Below are 16,510 nucleotides of genomic sequence, written 5' to 3'. Positions count from 1 at the left end.
CGCGGAAAAGAAATCATTTTTAATGTGAATTCATCAGAATTAGGAGAGGGAGCCCCGGGGCTGGCCCTTGCCCGGCCTGTGTTCAGCCCCGGGGCACGGGGCCGAGGCCACAGGAGCCCGTCGCCTCACTGCGCGGGGGCCGCGGGTCCGGTCAGGGTCAGCTCCCTCCGACCGCACGAGGGCGGCTGCAGCCTTCGGCCTTCGCGACTTGTGGGTGCAGCACCCCATCTCTGCCGGCCCCATCACGTGACGGCCTCCCCGTGTGCGTGCGTCCGATGCCCCTTTCACGGGGACGTGGTGATGCTGGGCCACCCCACGGGCCTAATTCCAACGCGAGCGCTTGCTCAGGACCCGGTTCTGAGGTGCCAGGGTCAGGACTGCAGCCTGTTGCTTTTTAGGGGGGCAGTAGGTGGGGCGGACCCAATTCAACTCATCACACTCTATTAAGAAAATCACGTACTGTGCTCCTAATCCAAAGTTAGCGACTCCTATGGTGCGGTGGTTCCAGGTCGCCCCACGGAGCACCCCCCTCCCCCCCACGCGCCTTCCACGTCGCCCGCCGCGTCGGGGGCGGTGCTCAGAGCCGGTCCCCAGGGAGGGCGTGCTCTCTGCTGTCCTGACCCGACGACCTTGCCACTGACCACCGCCAGGACTGAGCTCGCTCTGGTTTCTGTTCCGGCTCTCGAGTTGATCCGTCCACCATGTGCCCACAGTGTAGCCGTATGTGGAGGTCACAGGACTGGCCACTGCCTGTGGGACATGCGTTTCCAGTTGCTTTTTGAGCCCTGGGGCAGGTTTCATGGATTCTCTCCTGCCACATCCAGTGCCCCTGGGACCTGGGCCACACGGTTCTAATTAGTGGACAAAGATTTGTCTATAGCCTGTGGTTTAGGGCTGGAAACTCTCTCGATCTCTTTTAAGAGAGAGAAAGTCTGTGACCTTGACTTTAAACTTGAAATTTCTGGTGAAACCAGTGAGTAGTAAAACTTGCTACTCTTTTTTCACATGGCAGCCCTTAACTTCAGTGGTTGGGATTAAACCCATGATAATCTTTCCAAACTCTGCTGTTAGTTGTAAAACAATTTATTTGGCATAATACTGATGATAACGGCCACCATTTACCGGGTCCTTACTGGGTGCAGGGAACCGTGTTAAGCACGTGGCATGTGGCGTGTCACTTTATCATCATATAAAAAGTCCGTGAAGCAGACACTGTTGGTTCAGTTTTACACACCAGCGGACAGAGAGGCAAAATGACCTGCCCAGAGATGCCTGGCCAGTGAGAGCCGGAGCAGGACTCCAGGTTGGGACTGTCTGACCCCAGACCCCAGACCTCAGCTCCTATGTTACCGGTGTGTGTGTTTCTGGGCGTCATTTCACACCCTGTCTCATAACGTGATAATGAAGCCGTTGCGTGGCATTGCCTTTTAAGAAAACTGAAATTCCTCACACACGCAGACCTTGGCCCTGGAACATCTTAGGGACTCACCGTTGTTACATGCAGACTCTTGATTATGCAGGCAGCTGGGGAAGACTCAGGAGTTCCAGCTCTGCCTGTGGGAGACAGTTGCTCTCATAAAAGTACATCGTACTGCTCTTTGTGGTTCTTACTGTTTTTCATAAGCATCAAATGAAGTTTGGGGTTATCTTGCTGGAAGGGAGATCCCTTAAAAATGCCTGTTCAGTAAATTATGAAGCTGTTCATAGAAGGAATGGCAGCCAGTTAAAACACTCCCTGCAGAGCAAGAAGGAACTGTGATTTTATAAACGCATTTTAAGGAGGTGCCTGTGAGAAACAATTTGGAAGAAACCTGTTGGTTAAGGTGGCCGAATCCTTAGCCCACCTGCGAATCAGACACAGAACAACAACAAATACCTCATCGGGGTCTGGAAGATATTTCAGTCACATACTTTAGGTGCTGTGTGTGTGTGGTGTGTGTGTGTGTGTGTGTGTGTGTGTGTGTGTGTTTGGAGTTTTGTAGGTTAGAAGCAGGAATTCTGGAATCACTTACCTATGAAATAGAAAGCAAGCCACCTTTCTTCCTTCCCCACTGAGCTAAAATAAGGAAACGGGGCGGGATGCCCTGAATGGCAGTTTGGTGCCTTAACAGCTGGACAGGCTGGATGGTTCCATTCCCTCACATGATTCGGTGCTCTGTGTGGTATCCTACTAACTGGCTGGAAAATAAACTCCATCAGGCTCATCCCGGAAAAGCCTGCAGTGATGAAATAAATAAATATGTAAGCAAATTGTGAGCGAGCAGCGACAGACAGGGTCCACTGTTCGTGCTGTTCTGAGATTTGGGGTGGGGAGGGGGCTCGCATAACCCGTGCGTTGTCCATCCCAGTCGCTCCTGGCGTGGGGGAGTTGGCTGTGCATGACCTGACATGGGCACTCCTGTCCTCTTAGGGTGCCTGCGCTGACTGGCAGTCGCTTGCAGTCGGTCGTGGGGACCTCAGAGGAGGGCGAGGACGTCCATTATGGTGGCTGCATCCAAAGGAGCAGGCGTGCTGTTCAGGTCCTTGCTCGCTCTCATGCACCAGCAAAGCTCATCGGGGTTAATATTTTCGCAGGTGCAACACAGAGAGCGAGTGGTGCCAGATCCACGAGAACATCATCAAAAAGCTGAACGCGCGCTACAATCTGACCGGCTCCAACGCGGGTGAGCACGTGCGGCTGCTGGCGCGCCCCGCGCTCTTCCTGTCGGGCCCTTTCCCTTCCTCGTCTGCCCTTGTTCTCTGTTCGCTCCCAAACTCTGACGATGCACAGTCCGCGTTCTGGCTCGTCTTCCGTGCTGCGACAGGCTTCTGCTGTAACTCCCTAAACGAGGTCTTCCATTCCGGTTGAAACAAGGTGAATCTGCTCAATAGTCCCAAGTCTCCAGACCTCCGAGTGGTTACTGGCTGTGAAAAAACAAAGGACAGGTGTACTTGGGTTCACGGCAGTCGCGTGTCATAGGTTTGTTGAAGGGAAATTGGTTGGCGAGGCCCGTGCAAAACTTGCTTCGCTGTCCGAGGCTGTCATGTCAGAGACCAGCCTGCAGGCTCCAGGCTGAAACTGGCCAAGGAGAGTGGTATTGACGGCAGTGTCACGTAGAGAAAAGCGTGTGACACTTGTTCAGAAGGGAACTAAGGTATGATGCAGCATTATATGTTATGTTATGTGGCACAGTCCTACGCTAGTGTATGTTATAGAACATCTTAATATTATGTAACCTACCTAGATTGTATAGCGCAGTTTGGTCAGTAGACAAAAACTTGGTGAATATTTGTGCCCCCAGTCCCCCTTTTACACCCATGTTGAAGCAAAACAAGCCAGGCAGGTGTGTGCTTTCGTTGACTTAAGCTTCAAATTGCGTAAGCTGCTATTTGAACTGAATGCGCTGTGTTTAAGACTGCTTGTTACCGTCCCGAATATAGATATTTGCCTTATAGTCCATCTTGCCTGGCAGTTGGAAGAACCAGAATTTGGATCGACACCACCTTTTTCTCAGACCTGTGCACATCTTGCTAGGTCCAGATGATCCCCTGAGACCAAGGACCTGCAGACAGAACCTTTGTGCTTCAGTCCAAACACTGCCCTGAGTGCCCACAGCTCCCGCGTGTGCCGCACTCAGGTGCGGTGAGTGGTGAGCTCGCCTTCCTCCTCGCCCTCCCTGGAGCTGGGAAGGGAACTTCGGTTTTATCTGATTCAAAGCCCAACATTTCCCACTAACTGCATAAGAGGCTTGCAGTCACTATGGCAGCTGGGGTCCCTCTAGGGTGAGGAGGAGCTGGTGGCGGTGGGACACGGCATGCTTTAGAAACTGGTCTTCACACCTGCCTTCTCTGTTTCTGCAAAGGAATGATGCTCGCACTCAACCCAGCACTTCCTGTCTCCTTGGGTCGGCCCCAGCTGCTTACATGTGCCCCGTGTGCTTGGGCAGTTATGTTGACCGACTGCTTATTCTCGGCAGATCCTGAGCGAGGCCACCTCCTTCCCTCGGTGTCCCCGTTCCTGTTTTTAGCCGTTGTACTGAAATGAAGGTCTACTTATTGCATCCACTGTGCTGTGGGACCCTGGAGAAAAGGTCTCCCCGCCCGCTGGCAGAGTCCGCCCCCCATGTTGTCACCTGCTGTGACTCTCCGATTCCTAGGCAGCCAAATGCCTCGTCTCTGTACCTGGCTTTTGCTGCAAAGCCCTCTCTGCCCCTCTGTCCTTATGACCCAGGCCTTGTCCATCCTTTCCCTGTCAGGCCCCAGCCCCCGCCAGCCGCACGCAGCCAGCATCCATCTGCCTTCTGGTCCCCTGGCCTCTGCCCGACCCTTCTGGCTCTCTCAGGCCAAGTGATGAGCCTCATCACTCCAGAGTTCTGCTCCAGCGAGACGAACCTCAGGAAGAAACTTTAAATAGTGAGGATAACTAAGCCCTTTACTCTTTCCACTTAAGTGTCTACCCTTCAGTCTTGGCGGGTCATTATTCTGTGTCACCTGGATCTGTTCTCCTTCTGGAGAAAAAGCAGTTTTAAGGTCAGCAGACAGGTGGGTGTTCAGGAGAGCTTTGCCTTTGTTATTGGAAGGGAGGCTCTGGAATGACTTTCTTAAAAACAGTGGGGGAAGTGAGTGCGCACAGCATCGAAGTGGGAAATCGGGCCGCCTGGCGCTCTCACAGTCACTGCGGGGAGATGTGTTGACTTCCGCCGTTTTCTCCGTGGACCATAGAATTGTTGATTAAATAAAAACAGTGCGAGCAAACGTTTCGAGAGAATTGCGTTCACTCAGCAAAGTATTTATTTCTCTTTCCGTTCATTTCCCCTCTTGTTCTTCGGTCATTGGTACTAGAAAGAAAGAAAAATAACTTCGAATTAGTTTTGGAAAAAATTCTCCCACTTCATTTTCAGGCTCTTTGTGCTTCGCTGACGTCCTATCTCTTAGAATTGTAATCTTGTCTGTTTAATAGATAAAGGGGTTCATCTCGTTAACCGTTTTTATTTTTCTCTAACCTAAGACTTATGTTGCAAGGGTACATTAACCACTATCTCCATTGTGTTTAGAAACTGGGAGAAAATTGCTAGTGATTCATTTAACTTTTATAGACTAAAAAATAATAATAATTGAGTTAACACGTCTCTATGGCTAGATTTAGTTAGGTTAAGTGATTTCAAATTTCCAAAGTTGTGTCCTGTGGGAATTTTTAAATCCAAAAGTAATATCATAAGAATTTGAAATTCTAAAAATAGTCATTAAAATGGTCCTGGTTTAGGTTTTTCGAGCAAATGGATATTATACATGTCGCCTCCGATAGACGTTAGCAGTGAATTTTAAGAATGTGAAATGAGAGTGAGCCAATCTGATTTACTGTGGAAATTCAGTTCTGTGACTTGACACAAAGTCTGTAAAACTCACTGGCCTTGGTTCAGTATGTCCTAAGAGACACCTCAAAATCTTTTCATGGGATCTATGTATTTATGAAATTTTCTTTCTTGTAGTTTGCAATTATAGCTTATAACTAGAAAAAAAATCATATTTGCTAATGAGGTCAATTTCTACAGTGTGTGTGTGTGTGTGTGTGTGTGTGTAAGATGAGTGTACATGGTTGCCTTCCTACCAACAACTGTACTTTTTAACCCCCCAGCAGGTTAGAGGGAATTACCTAGATCAAGACCCCCCCGCAGCCCACAGGGAGAGCGTTAACTCCACCCAGGAAGTGGGCGTGGTCTCCATCTGGCTGAAGGGGAGGGAGGCTTTGGGAGAGGTGGTGTTTTAGGAGTGAGCACCCTGCCCTCACATAGCGCTGGAGTCCTTTAATTCAATGTCCCTGCATTGGCGTAGTTCTTAAGGATTGTGTCACTGCTCCTGAATTTTCAGCATTGCATTTAGAAAGTTCACTTTCTAATATCGTTAAAGGAAAGCCAGAGCTTTTTGGCACCACCTGTTGGCTAGAAATATAGTGCGTGACCTCTTTGCTCGCTTTTGGAATTACCTGATTATTAAACCACATTCTTTTTTATTCTTAACATGTTTTAAAATTTTCAATTCATTTTACTTGCAGAAATGTTGCAAGAATAGGGCAGAGAATTCCTACTTCCTCAGAGGGTAGCACTGTGTTATGTTCGTTTCTCCCTGCTACCTCCCCTTGCCATATACTCTTCAAGTTTGTAGACCTAGAGGGTTTTAGAAACAGTTTTACATGTATGTTTGTATATAGATGCCTTCGATATGTCATTTAATGTTACCGAGTTAGTATAATCCTTAAGAATGACACACGCATATCACGTATGCACACACATACCCACGTCCACCCCGAACCGTCTGAGAACACCCTGCAGTCCTGACTCCTCTCTAGCCCTGCTGACTCCGGGGCGATGAGCAAAATCGGGAAGTCGATATTAATATAATGTTCATATCTAATCTATAGCCCTCCTCCTCCATATTGTAATGATTTCTCAATGTCCACTGTATCTCATTCGGTCCTCACATGTCTAGTTTTTTATGGTCTAAACCATTCTCTTTTAATGATACCAGAGAAGAACGATGTAGTTCAACATATGATATTAAGATGTTTTTAAAGCTTCATGCAGTATTAAAAAAATAAAAAACCCAACCCACATTATAAGCAAATGGAAGTAATGATTAAAAGTTCATTATTATTATCTGAATTTCTCATATTTTGTTAATTTAGATAAAATCACTAGTAATGCCTTTGGAAGATTTGCTAGATAGAAAATATTTGCAGTTTTACAGTAAGTATTTCAATAAATTAAAATAGTCAGATATTAAATTACACTCACATATGCTATGCTCTATATACATTTTTTGAAAAGTAATTTTCAGCCAGTGGCTTACTATGCGCTTCATGTCTGGAAAAAATTCCAAATAGGTAATAATAGTTACAGGAAAAAGCAACCAAACAAAACCTTTCTAACGCTGACAGCCAAAGTCAGAATGAGGCGGAAACTTGACGGTGAAAATTCTCTTTCGTTAAAGGAAGCGTTAATTCTCTCTGAGTCGTCTCAGGCACCCCTACAATTACAGCCCTCCCCGCCCCCCCATATGCCAGTGGTCCCCTCTCCAGCTTGCACTTCTGCTCAGTAAATTTCTTTTCTGGTTAAGACTCAGAAAAAGTGAACAATTTCAGGTGTTTAATGGCCCTTAGCTTGGCACTCCATGACTTACGTGTCGCTTCGATCATATTTTCTCTATTCCTGTCAGCCATGGGCTCGCCTCTTCTTTAGAGAAAACATGAAAACCTTCCCACCACTTTGAAATAGCAGATCTGTGGACTGGTACTTGTAATCACAAGATGATTTGCTCATACTTATCACATGTTGCATGTTAGAATGGAGGCCTCGCTGGGCGTAGGGTTACCTGTTCAACCATCTCAGGGAGGTGATCTCCGGAAGGTGAGCCTGTAGTCAGACACTTTGATTCATCCTCAGTGGTGTCAAAATTACATCCTTTAAGAGGTAAGTCGATTTAAGGAAGCAGTCATCAATAGGCGTATTCCCAAATTGAATAATACCGGCTGGAAGTCAGAAATCAAGGTGTGACTGTTAAAGGAGAATGATTTTTTTTTTTTTTTTAATTTAAATTTGCTTTAAAAGTACATCTGAAAGAGGAGCTGCTTCCCCGGATTTGACCATTGGCAACATAAGTGACACAAGAGTCTGGGTTTTCAAGGTGACGCTGTCCAAGGACTGTTGTCATCTGTGTTGTCTGGCCTCCTGGTCCAGGCTCGAGGCTTTGGGACCCCGTCCATCAGCACTCAGGGCCTTCGAGCTGCCACGGCCCCCGCTCGCTTTCCTCATCTCATTGCTACGCTCCAGTCGCCTCCTAATCGCTCCACTGGCTCGTTTTTCAGCAGAGTCTTCTCACTCGACACCCTTCCTGCTAGACGTTTGGCTTCCTTCCTTCTTCTGCTCCAGGGACCCTGTCCCTGACCTCCCTCTGCGAACCCTCGGCTGACCCCACCAGGCTTTCACTGCATGATGCAGCCAGGGTGTATTCCTGAAAGTTCTGTCTGGCTTCCAGTTGGACCCAAATAAGAGACGCGCTTCAAGTGTCTATATTTGAAAAGTCAGTTATCTTACCTTTCAGAGACATATGTTGTGTCTATCTTCATGCGTAAAATAGTCCCCGAGACAAAGCTCTGGTGATAGATTTTGTAAATCGAAATGGAAATAAAGTACTTGCTCTGATAATAATGAGGTCCTAAATATTTTAGAAATAAACATATTACTCAAGATAATGTTTTGGAAGAATTTAATAAGAACCATCTTCAGGAAGTTTCGCTGACACCTGATGATGTCCGTAATTTTGCAGTTCCGATTTAGAAGTTCTGGCATCTGCGTTTTACCCTTTACCCCCTGCCTTCCGAACATAGACAAAGGCCCGAAGCATGCAAGTACCATCGAGAGCTAAGGGTTTTGGTTTCACTGTGGAATGACAGCATGAGGACCCCATGGACTCTCTCCAAACCGGAACAACCATAACTGATAAAGATCATATTTTAAAAAGGCATTAAAGTCTGCAAGTTTTCCTAAGAGCATACAGCAAATAAAGAAATACTTATTCAAGAATAGCTGCTACATCTTGATAAGAACAGAGACAGTTGGTGGCACTTGTGCACAACCCACTCGCTCCCTCCCACCTGCCCCTGCTCAGTGTGATGGGGATTCGACGCCAGGTAGATGCGGCCAAGATGGAACGTCTCCCCTCAGCCCTCATTCACGGACGCTGCCTCACCGGCAGGTGACGGCTGCCAGCGTTTCTCGTCTCCCTTAGCTCTGAGTTGCTAATTTCCTGGCAAAAGTAGCTGTGAGGTCGGGCAGGGGCTCCCTTCTTCCACCTAACTCCTACTGACAGAATAGGGACTGTACCCTAGGTATAGCAGGCCAAGGGTATTGGGGACATCGATCACCCCAGCTCACTCATTTGCCGGAGGCTCCGCATGAGGAGAGACCAGCGGAGACCAGAGGTTCCTGCCGCTGCCTGGCGTCTGGCTCATCAAGCAGGGAGGTGCGGCTTCTTGTTCTGACAAAGCTTTTTCGCAGAGTTTTCCCACCGCACTGCAGCCCCGTTGGCACGAGCCTCCGCCGTCTCTTGCCTTCCTGTCTGCAGGCGTCTTTAACTCGAGTCGTCAGTTCCACTCTCCCGTTGCCAGGCCCGTTTCCCAGGTAACACAAGAATCCTTAATTAAGACACAGCTCGGACCATGTTTTCTTTACCCCAAACTCTCCAGCGGCTTCTCGTTGCCCTTAGAGTGAGAGTGACTCATTGTGGCCTCCGTGACGGCCACTCACCTTCCCACCCCTCTCTCCAGCCCCAGAGAGAGGCCTTCTTCCGTTTTCCGCATCACCCCAGGCTCTTTCCTGCCGCGGGGCCTTTGCACGTGACCTTTGCCTAGGTCAGGGTCTCCCCGTCTTTTGCATTGCCATCTTTTCTCTAAATTTGAATGTTCTCTCAGAAATGCCTTTGGTAACCACTTTTCCTTTATAAGTCATATCCCGGTCTCTGGCTTATCTCCTTTATAACAGTTACCACAATTAAAAAGAAAAAAAATTCTGGTCGGATACACAAAAAGTTATAAACGCGGATTAATTCTAGAAAGTAGAACTCAGGAACTGGGGCGGGGAGTACATTTCCTTCCAGACTAGAACCTTCTGTACAATTCGAATGATTTCACATATGCTAATGATTTAACATAACTACTTAAAATTTTTTCAATCTAATTACGTTTTAAAATGCTAATATTTGATCACCAGTAGACACTCAATAAGTATGGATTTCATAAATGAATCTAAAAACTAAGTTGTTTCTTTGGTTGCCTAGTGTCAAGTAGGAAAACAACTAGAAGATGAAAAAATCGCCACATCGCGAGACAGGCTTTTGCGACCCGGCCGCTGCAGCCACCTCGCGGGCCTGCGTTCTGCTCTCCACCCAGCGTCGCCCCTCGTTGGGTTCTGGGCGTTAGTGGCCAAATAGGGTTGTGACACTGTAAATGCACATACTCCAGAGGTTCATGCCTCATGGCACTTACCCTAGAAACCAAATAATGATACAACCTCTAATAATTTTACTAGGAATCAGAAGACCTCAGGGATAAAAGCAAAAACAAGGCAAAGACATTTTTTTTTTACCCATTCTGCGTGTGTCTGTCTCTGCTCACACTTTCTTGTTGTATCTTGTGTGTCCTCTTCTTACCTGGTTCCAATAAAATAGCCCCTTTGCTAAACAAACCATTCCCTGCCTTTTTCCATTCAGATTTGTGCCAAGCTATATTTGATAATTTTTTTTATTTTATTTTATTTTTTTTTACGTTTCCTTCACCTCATTCAACTAGACCCATTCTGTGAAATGCGTTTCCTTAAGCTTTGGAGTATTCTGGCCGAGTGGAGATGAAGCACCTAATTTAGGGTTCTCTCTTTGATGCTTTATTTTGAGAAAAGAAAAACAAAGCAATTTTTTTGGCCTTTTCTTAGCATATGGATATTTTTAAATGCTAAAAATGGAAAGGAAAGATCATTTCGTTTTAGTCAACAAACTTAATGGAAATCCTGATTGAGAAAATTAAGGGTATATATGTATATGCATACACCCTTAAGGGATTTGTCTGTAACTTTTAGTTTGTGATGTGACTTTTAGATACCCCTCTTGTGAAAATACTTTTGCATTAATAACTCATCTATTCTTAGCTCAGATTTTTTTAAAGCACATTATATTTTTAGAACATACATTTTAATATTCTATCATTTCCCTTCTGTACTTAGAAACTCAGGAGAATTAAGAAGAAAAAATATAATTATGCAGTGTTAAATACTCTTTAGTGGTAAATTTCTTAGGCTAATCTTTTAATCAATATTGTGATTTTATTTTATACTTTGATTTGGTGCATATATAAAATTTTTGTGGCAGAGGACAGTTTTTGAGCTAAAGTTTGGTGAGATTGACAGTCCTTAATGCACAAGTAATGCTTTGCTTGGTCAATTAACTTACACATTTATAATTATAATGTAATTCTGTATTGGAGGCTCGCTGTTCAATCCTCAGGATTGAAAAACTGGGGATTTCAAAGCTTTTAAAATGAGTGGGCTTTCTGAAAATGGTAGATGAAATGTCGTGACGTCTTCTTCCACTGCAAACACATGAAAATGCTAAGGAAATTGTAACAGACCTGGTAAGAACCGGAGAACTGAGGTTTACAGGGAGGAAGGGACATCGGGCAGACGTGAAGAGGGTGCCCAGACCAGGAGGGCGGGGCCTCGGGGGCGCTGTGACAGGGAGCGGGCGTGCGCGTGTGCCCTGACACTTTGGGGCTTGCATTTTAATTTCCCGTGGAAGTGGAGACGTGGCTTAGGGGTGTGTGAGTAGCATCCAGGACCGAGTCGAGTCCTCTAACGTGGGACCTGAAAAAGCTCTTTGTTTTGAAGAGGTGTCGGGGTGGGGGGTGATTCTCCCATTAGCCATCGGAATTCCAAGTTTATGCCATCAGTCTGGATTTATACTAACTCGGTAGTTTGGAAAAATCCATAGTTGTAAAATTCAACATAAAATAACTGGTCCCAGTTTCGTAGCCTGATAAAAGTAAAAGTATAACCACTCCATATTGCCACTTCCACACCCACGGTGCATGGATGCCTGTGAGAAAAGCAACACCCACTGAAGATCAGACCCAATAAAATGATAACATATTAATTAGCCATGAAATAATCAGCAATGAGGCAGAGTAAGCGGATACAACAAACAGGAATGAAGACCTCCTAGAATTTTAGGTAATAAATGTTCATGAGATGACTAAGCAAGAGATAGAAAAATAGAGATAGAAAAATAATGAAAAAGAAAACAAAAAAGTGAAGGAAAGCTTTCAAATTCATGCATCAAAATTGTTATTTGAGCATCTATATATATAGCACTAGTAATATTACATTTAACAAAGCAAGTAGAAAGTCTTGTCCTTCATGGTGCTTAGATTCTATTGGTTAGAACTGAAGAGAATTTGTAAAGTTCTTTTAAAGAAGTCATTGTAAAAAAAAATTAGTGAACTGCTTAAATATCACATGAGCACAGTTGAAAAGAGAATCAGTAAACTAAAATTATAGCTTAAAATATTAGCCAGAATGTAATACAAAGAGGAAATGCAATAGAAAATTCTGAATAAACATTTAAAATAGGAAGGATTGAATAAAAACGACCAGCATGCATCTTGTAGGAATTCCAGATAGTGCGTGTGAGCACTGCAACATTTGCAAAGAAACGGCTGAGAATTTGCAGAACTTTTGCAGAGGGTAAAAGTCCTCAGATAAAAGAAGCAAAAGTCATGAGCAGGGAAAATAAAATTAAAGCCATATTTACATAAATCGTGGTAAACTCTGGAACACTTAAGACAAAACTAGAAACCAGAGAGAAGGAACTGATTATCCCAAAAGAAATAGTCTCGGCAGCAACTCTAGAGGTCCGAATGTCATGGAATATCTTACAATTTCCAGAGTAATGGCCAACTTTGAATTCTATTACTTGCCCAACTGTTATTTAAAAATGAGAATGAAATACAGACATTTTCAGGTAAAGTCTAAGAGAATTTAGCACTCACATTTACTGACAGAACTATTGAACATTCAAAAATTAGAAATACGATATATAACTTTCAGAATAGTTATACAATCTATAACAATATAAACACAATATTTAATTTTCAGAGAGAGGGAAACTAAGAAAACCCAATCCATCTGGAGCATAGCGATGAGAGAAAAAAAGAAAGAAAAATCATTACAATCGAAAACCACAAAATAAGAGAGTAGAAGAACCTCTGCCCTCATTGAATTATATCTACTGTCTTCTCAAGGGTTTTTCAGAATTTGCCACTTGAGAGCACTGACTTATTGATATCTGGGCACAAAACCGGGATTTCTATGTCCTGTATCATTTTCACATGTCTGTTGTGCCCATTGCCTAATTATATTTACCAATCAGATCCTTGTAAAGTCTCCCAGAGTGTTTTTCTGGGTAGAGAGACGGATTTGCCTTTGACACTTGCACAGAACCTCGTCATTTATGTATGCAGGAGACTGGCAATACTCAACTTAATTCGGTGGCACGTGGACACGCCCGTGAGGAGGAATAAGTGTCTGGCCCTTAGGAGACGTTGAACGTTCTCCGGTGGAAGCCGGTTTGTTGATGGTCCTGGCGGGGAGGGGTCGGAACAGAAATGGTGGTGCAAATGACAGCAGCGGCCGCTAACGTTGTTAAGCACCTGCCAGGTATCGCCGCAAGAATTTCAGAGACTTGGTCTCCTCAGCGTCCTTACGTTACGGATGTGCTAAACAAAGCACAGAGAGGGGACAGCGAGACAGGGTCACAGGGTCGTGCAGCTGTAGGAGATGCTGTTTAAACTGCGCACTTACTCACGACATGTATTAAGTGTATTTATCACCGTGTTCCATTTGTGCATCTCTGTCTCTGTTCACAGCTACATGTTATTTGGTTCATTGGTGGTAAAATGGCTGATCTAGTCCAAAATTAATTTTGCCTGCTTCTTATAGATCATGCTGCGCTTGCCATTTTTCTGTAAAAGTGCAGAATTTTATGAATTTAAAAGGCTGTATCTTCTAGAGTGAGTTAGCATCAGTTCCTGTGAAATTAGGGCTATCAGATAATCAGCCACATTTGGCATAAGAGCTACCAAGCCTTTGCTGTACTACGCTCCTTAGCAGAGTTATTCGGGAAAAACAGGTTGTTTTGTGACAGGCTCTCAATTAGTTAACAGCTATACCTTTGTTTAACGTTTGATATCAAACCATTATGATTGGGTCTTAAACACCTAGGCTGAGAAGAAAGTTTAGTTTAATGATTGTTCCTTTTAATAAAGGGAGACATCCCTCCCTTAGCAATTTCATTTTGGGAACTTTTATTAAGGGCCAGAAAAAAGGTGATTTTGGGACATTACTGATCGATTTTGTGAAATCGAAATTTTAACCTAATTCTTCTACTTATTGGTTGTCAGAAATCCCTGTTTAAAGAGAAAAAAAAGGTCTTCCATGATCTTTCAGATTCCCTCCATCTGTAATGATTTCTCCTTATTTTAATATTCCTATCAAAGCCTAAAGCATCCTTTCTGCTTGATACACTATCCACATATGCATGTGTTACTTTCATTCTTGGGTGACCAGTTCCTCGGGAGCAGGAACTTCACCCTGCACACCCTTACAGCCTGCCTTCCACCTTCCTCTCCAGCCGTGTGTTACTGACCGCCTTGCCCAAAGTGGGCCCTTTGAATCGTGGCGGCAGTGAGAAAATATGCAGGTGACGATTTAGACGTTGTCGCAGGCCCAGTGGTAGCGGATGAAGCCAGGAGACAAGGAGAGCCTGGAAAGAAATCTACTTCCCCAACGTCCCAGATGTCACCCAGGACTCGGCCTGGGTCACGGGAGCGGGTGAACAGCTGGCGTCTCTCCTGGGTCAGGGGAACGGGTGAAAAGTTGGAGCGCTTTCTTTGTCTTTCTATGCTGTTTCTTATCGTCCTGCGGACTCCTCCTTCCCAGTTGGTGGCACTCGTGGAGAGGAAAGTAGGATCAGGAGTTTCTTCGCTCGAAAAGTCAGCAGAACTGCATGGCTCTTCGTGGGCTGCCCCTACGGCCTCACCGCTGTGTTATGTTTTTTTCTTGGTCCTGTTGAAAGTACATCCACTCTTTGATGTGTCTTTGTTAATTTTTTTTTTTAACCGAAACTGAATTGGTGACTTGGGAAGAGACAAGTACACGTGGTCGAGTCCTCAGTCTGGTTGATCTTTCCTGTTGTCGACTGAGTTTTTTATTCTGCAGAAATTGGGTCACTTCAAAATAGCAGTCTCTTTTCCTCTTCTACACGTTGTTATCACTTGGTAGACAAGGGAGATCTTGACCCCCAGAGCTCTAATCGCTGTCTTTCTGAGCCTTCATGTTACAACTAACATATAAGGACATTTTAGGGTGCACTGAGCTCTTAGACGCATCGTTTTCCCTTTTCCCCATGACGTTTTGTCTGGTTTTCCCCTGTCGCTTGCTGGGCGCCTGCCTTCGTGCACTGGCTGGTCATTCTTGTCTGGCGTCTCCTGCGGGAGGCCTCTCTACCCCTCACACTGTCACCTCAGTGGCTTTGCTGGCTAGAGAACACTGACGTACTTCTCTCTTCATGCTTCTATTTACGTGCTTCCCTAAGACATATTTTCTCCCTAGTTCCTTCATTTAATTTTCTTCAGCATTCACATTGTCTCTGAATGCGTTTCTTCTCTCATCATCTTATCCTCTGCGAAGTACTCAGCTTCTGTAAAAAGAAAAAAAAATCACTGAGGGTTAAATGAATTCTGGCTCCAACAGAGCAGAGCAGGGATGCTGGTCACTTTTCCTTCCTCCAGGCCCTTGATGTCTTTGCTTTTCTTCATTACCATTTAGTTCTTTTTTTCTCCTTACTTTGTACGTACTACGTAATGTCGCTAGTGTTTCTCGTCAGAAACGCTGACCAGACAGACGTCCTAGTAAAAGGATCTTCACTTGCAAAAAAGTCACAGGACCTCAAGAATTGTGTTCAATCCATCAGATCCTCGTTTAAAAGCATCACTTACAGTAGCCCAGGGCTGAGCAGTGTCCTCCCCAGTGGGAGGGACTGTCACTGTGCGCCGTGCGCGTCTGGCACGCACGGGAGTTCCACGGATTCCGGCTCCCGATGGTGCTGGCGATGCTGGGAGCAGCGTGGGCGTGTGTTTTGAAGGCGGAAGGACAGAGTGGGAGGATAGAGACACCCCCGTATCGGGGTGGGGGCGGCGGGGATGCGTGAGTCAGGGAGAAATAGCTTCTGCGACCAAGAACGTAACACGTGTTAGTGTGTCTTCATTCCCCCCACTCTGGGACTGGAGACGACCAGTGGACAGATTCACGGGTCTCAAAGCTACACTGGTACTTGTCGCTATCGAATCACCTGGACCACTTTTTCTCCCCCCTGTTCATTCCATGTGACTCTCAGCGGACAGAGCTGCCTCTGTTCTGTCGCCTTCAGCCACCCAACTCAGATGTGGGGTGGGAGATAAAAGATAGTTCAGTGACAGTGGGATGCACATTTAGTTAAAGTCCCTGGGTACTTGCCAGATTTCATTAAATGCTCACAACAGCCCTCGGACGCAGACATTCCGTTAGGTCCACACACCAGGAAGCGCGAGGACTCACGGTCACGTCCTCTTCTCTTCGATGTCACTGCCCCTCGCGTGTCCTCACCTCGGACAGATCTGCACCCAGGAAAGGCTCCCTCTTCTCTCTGAGCCCAGTGCTTTTTTTATTCAACACATTTTCCTGTTTTAAATCCTCGATTGAAAAGCCAACAGACCAAGAAAACAGTGCCTTTGTCATTTGTTTCTGCTGTTGAAGGAGCGAGGGGGGAGACCCTCGTCAGTCTAGCTGTGTGGCTCATGCGTTGTGCATTTCTTTCTCATCTTGGCTCATGCATTGTGCATTTCTTTCTCGTCTCGGCTCATGCATTGCGACTTTCTTTCCCGCCTGGGGTCCTG

General features: G+C 45.5%; 1 protein-coding gene across 1 annotated transcript in view; it reads left to right on the top strand.

Moving 5' to 3' along the window:
* Positions 1-16,510, top strand: part of DOCK4 (dedicator of cytokinesis 4) — a 194,114-nt gene that overhangs the window by 41,024 nt on the left and 136,580 nt on the right. The window contains exon 10 of the mRNA XM_025046816.1: positions 2,575-2,663. Coding sequence (XP_024902584.1) covers positions 2,575-2,663 — 89 coding nt within the window. The remainder of the gene's footprint in view (positions 1-2,574; positions 2,664-16,510) is intronic.

The sequence above is a fragment of the Pteropus alecto genome, unplaced genomic scaffold (genome assembly GCF_000325575.1).
Source record: "Pteropus alecto unplaced genomic scaffold, ASM32557v1 scaffold21, whole genome shotgun sequence".
Lineage (NCBI taxonomy): Eukaryota > Metazoa > Chordata > Mammalia > Chiroptera > Pteropodidae > Pteropus > Pteropus alecto.
The sequence above is the reverse complement of the archived record's forward strand: the minus strand, read 5'-3'. Positions and strand labels throughout refer to the sequence as shown.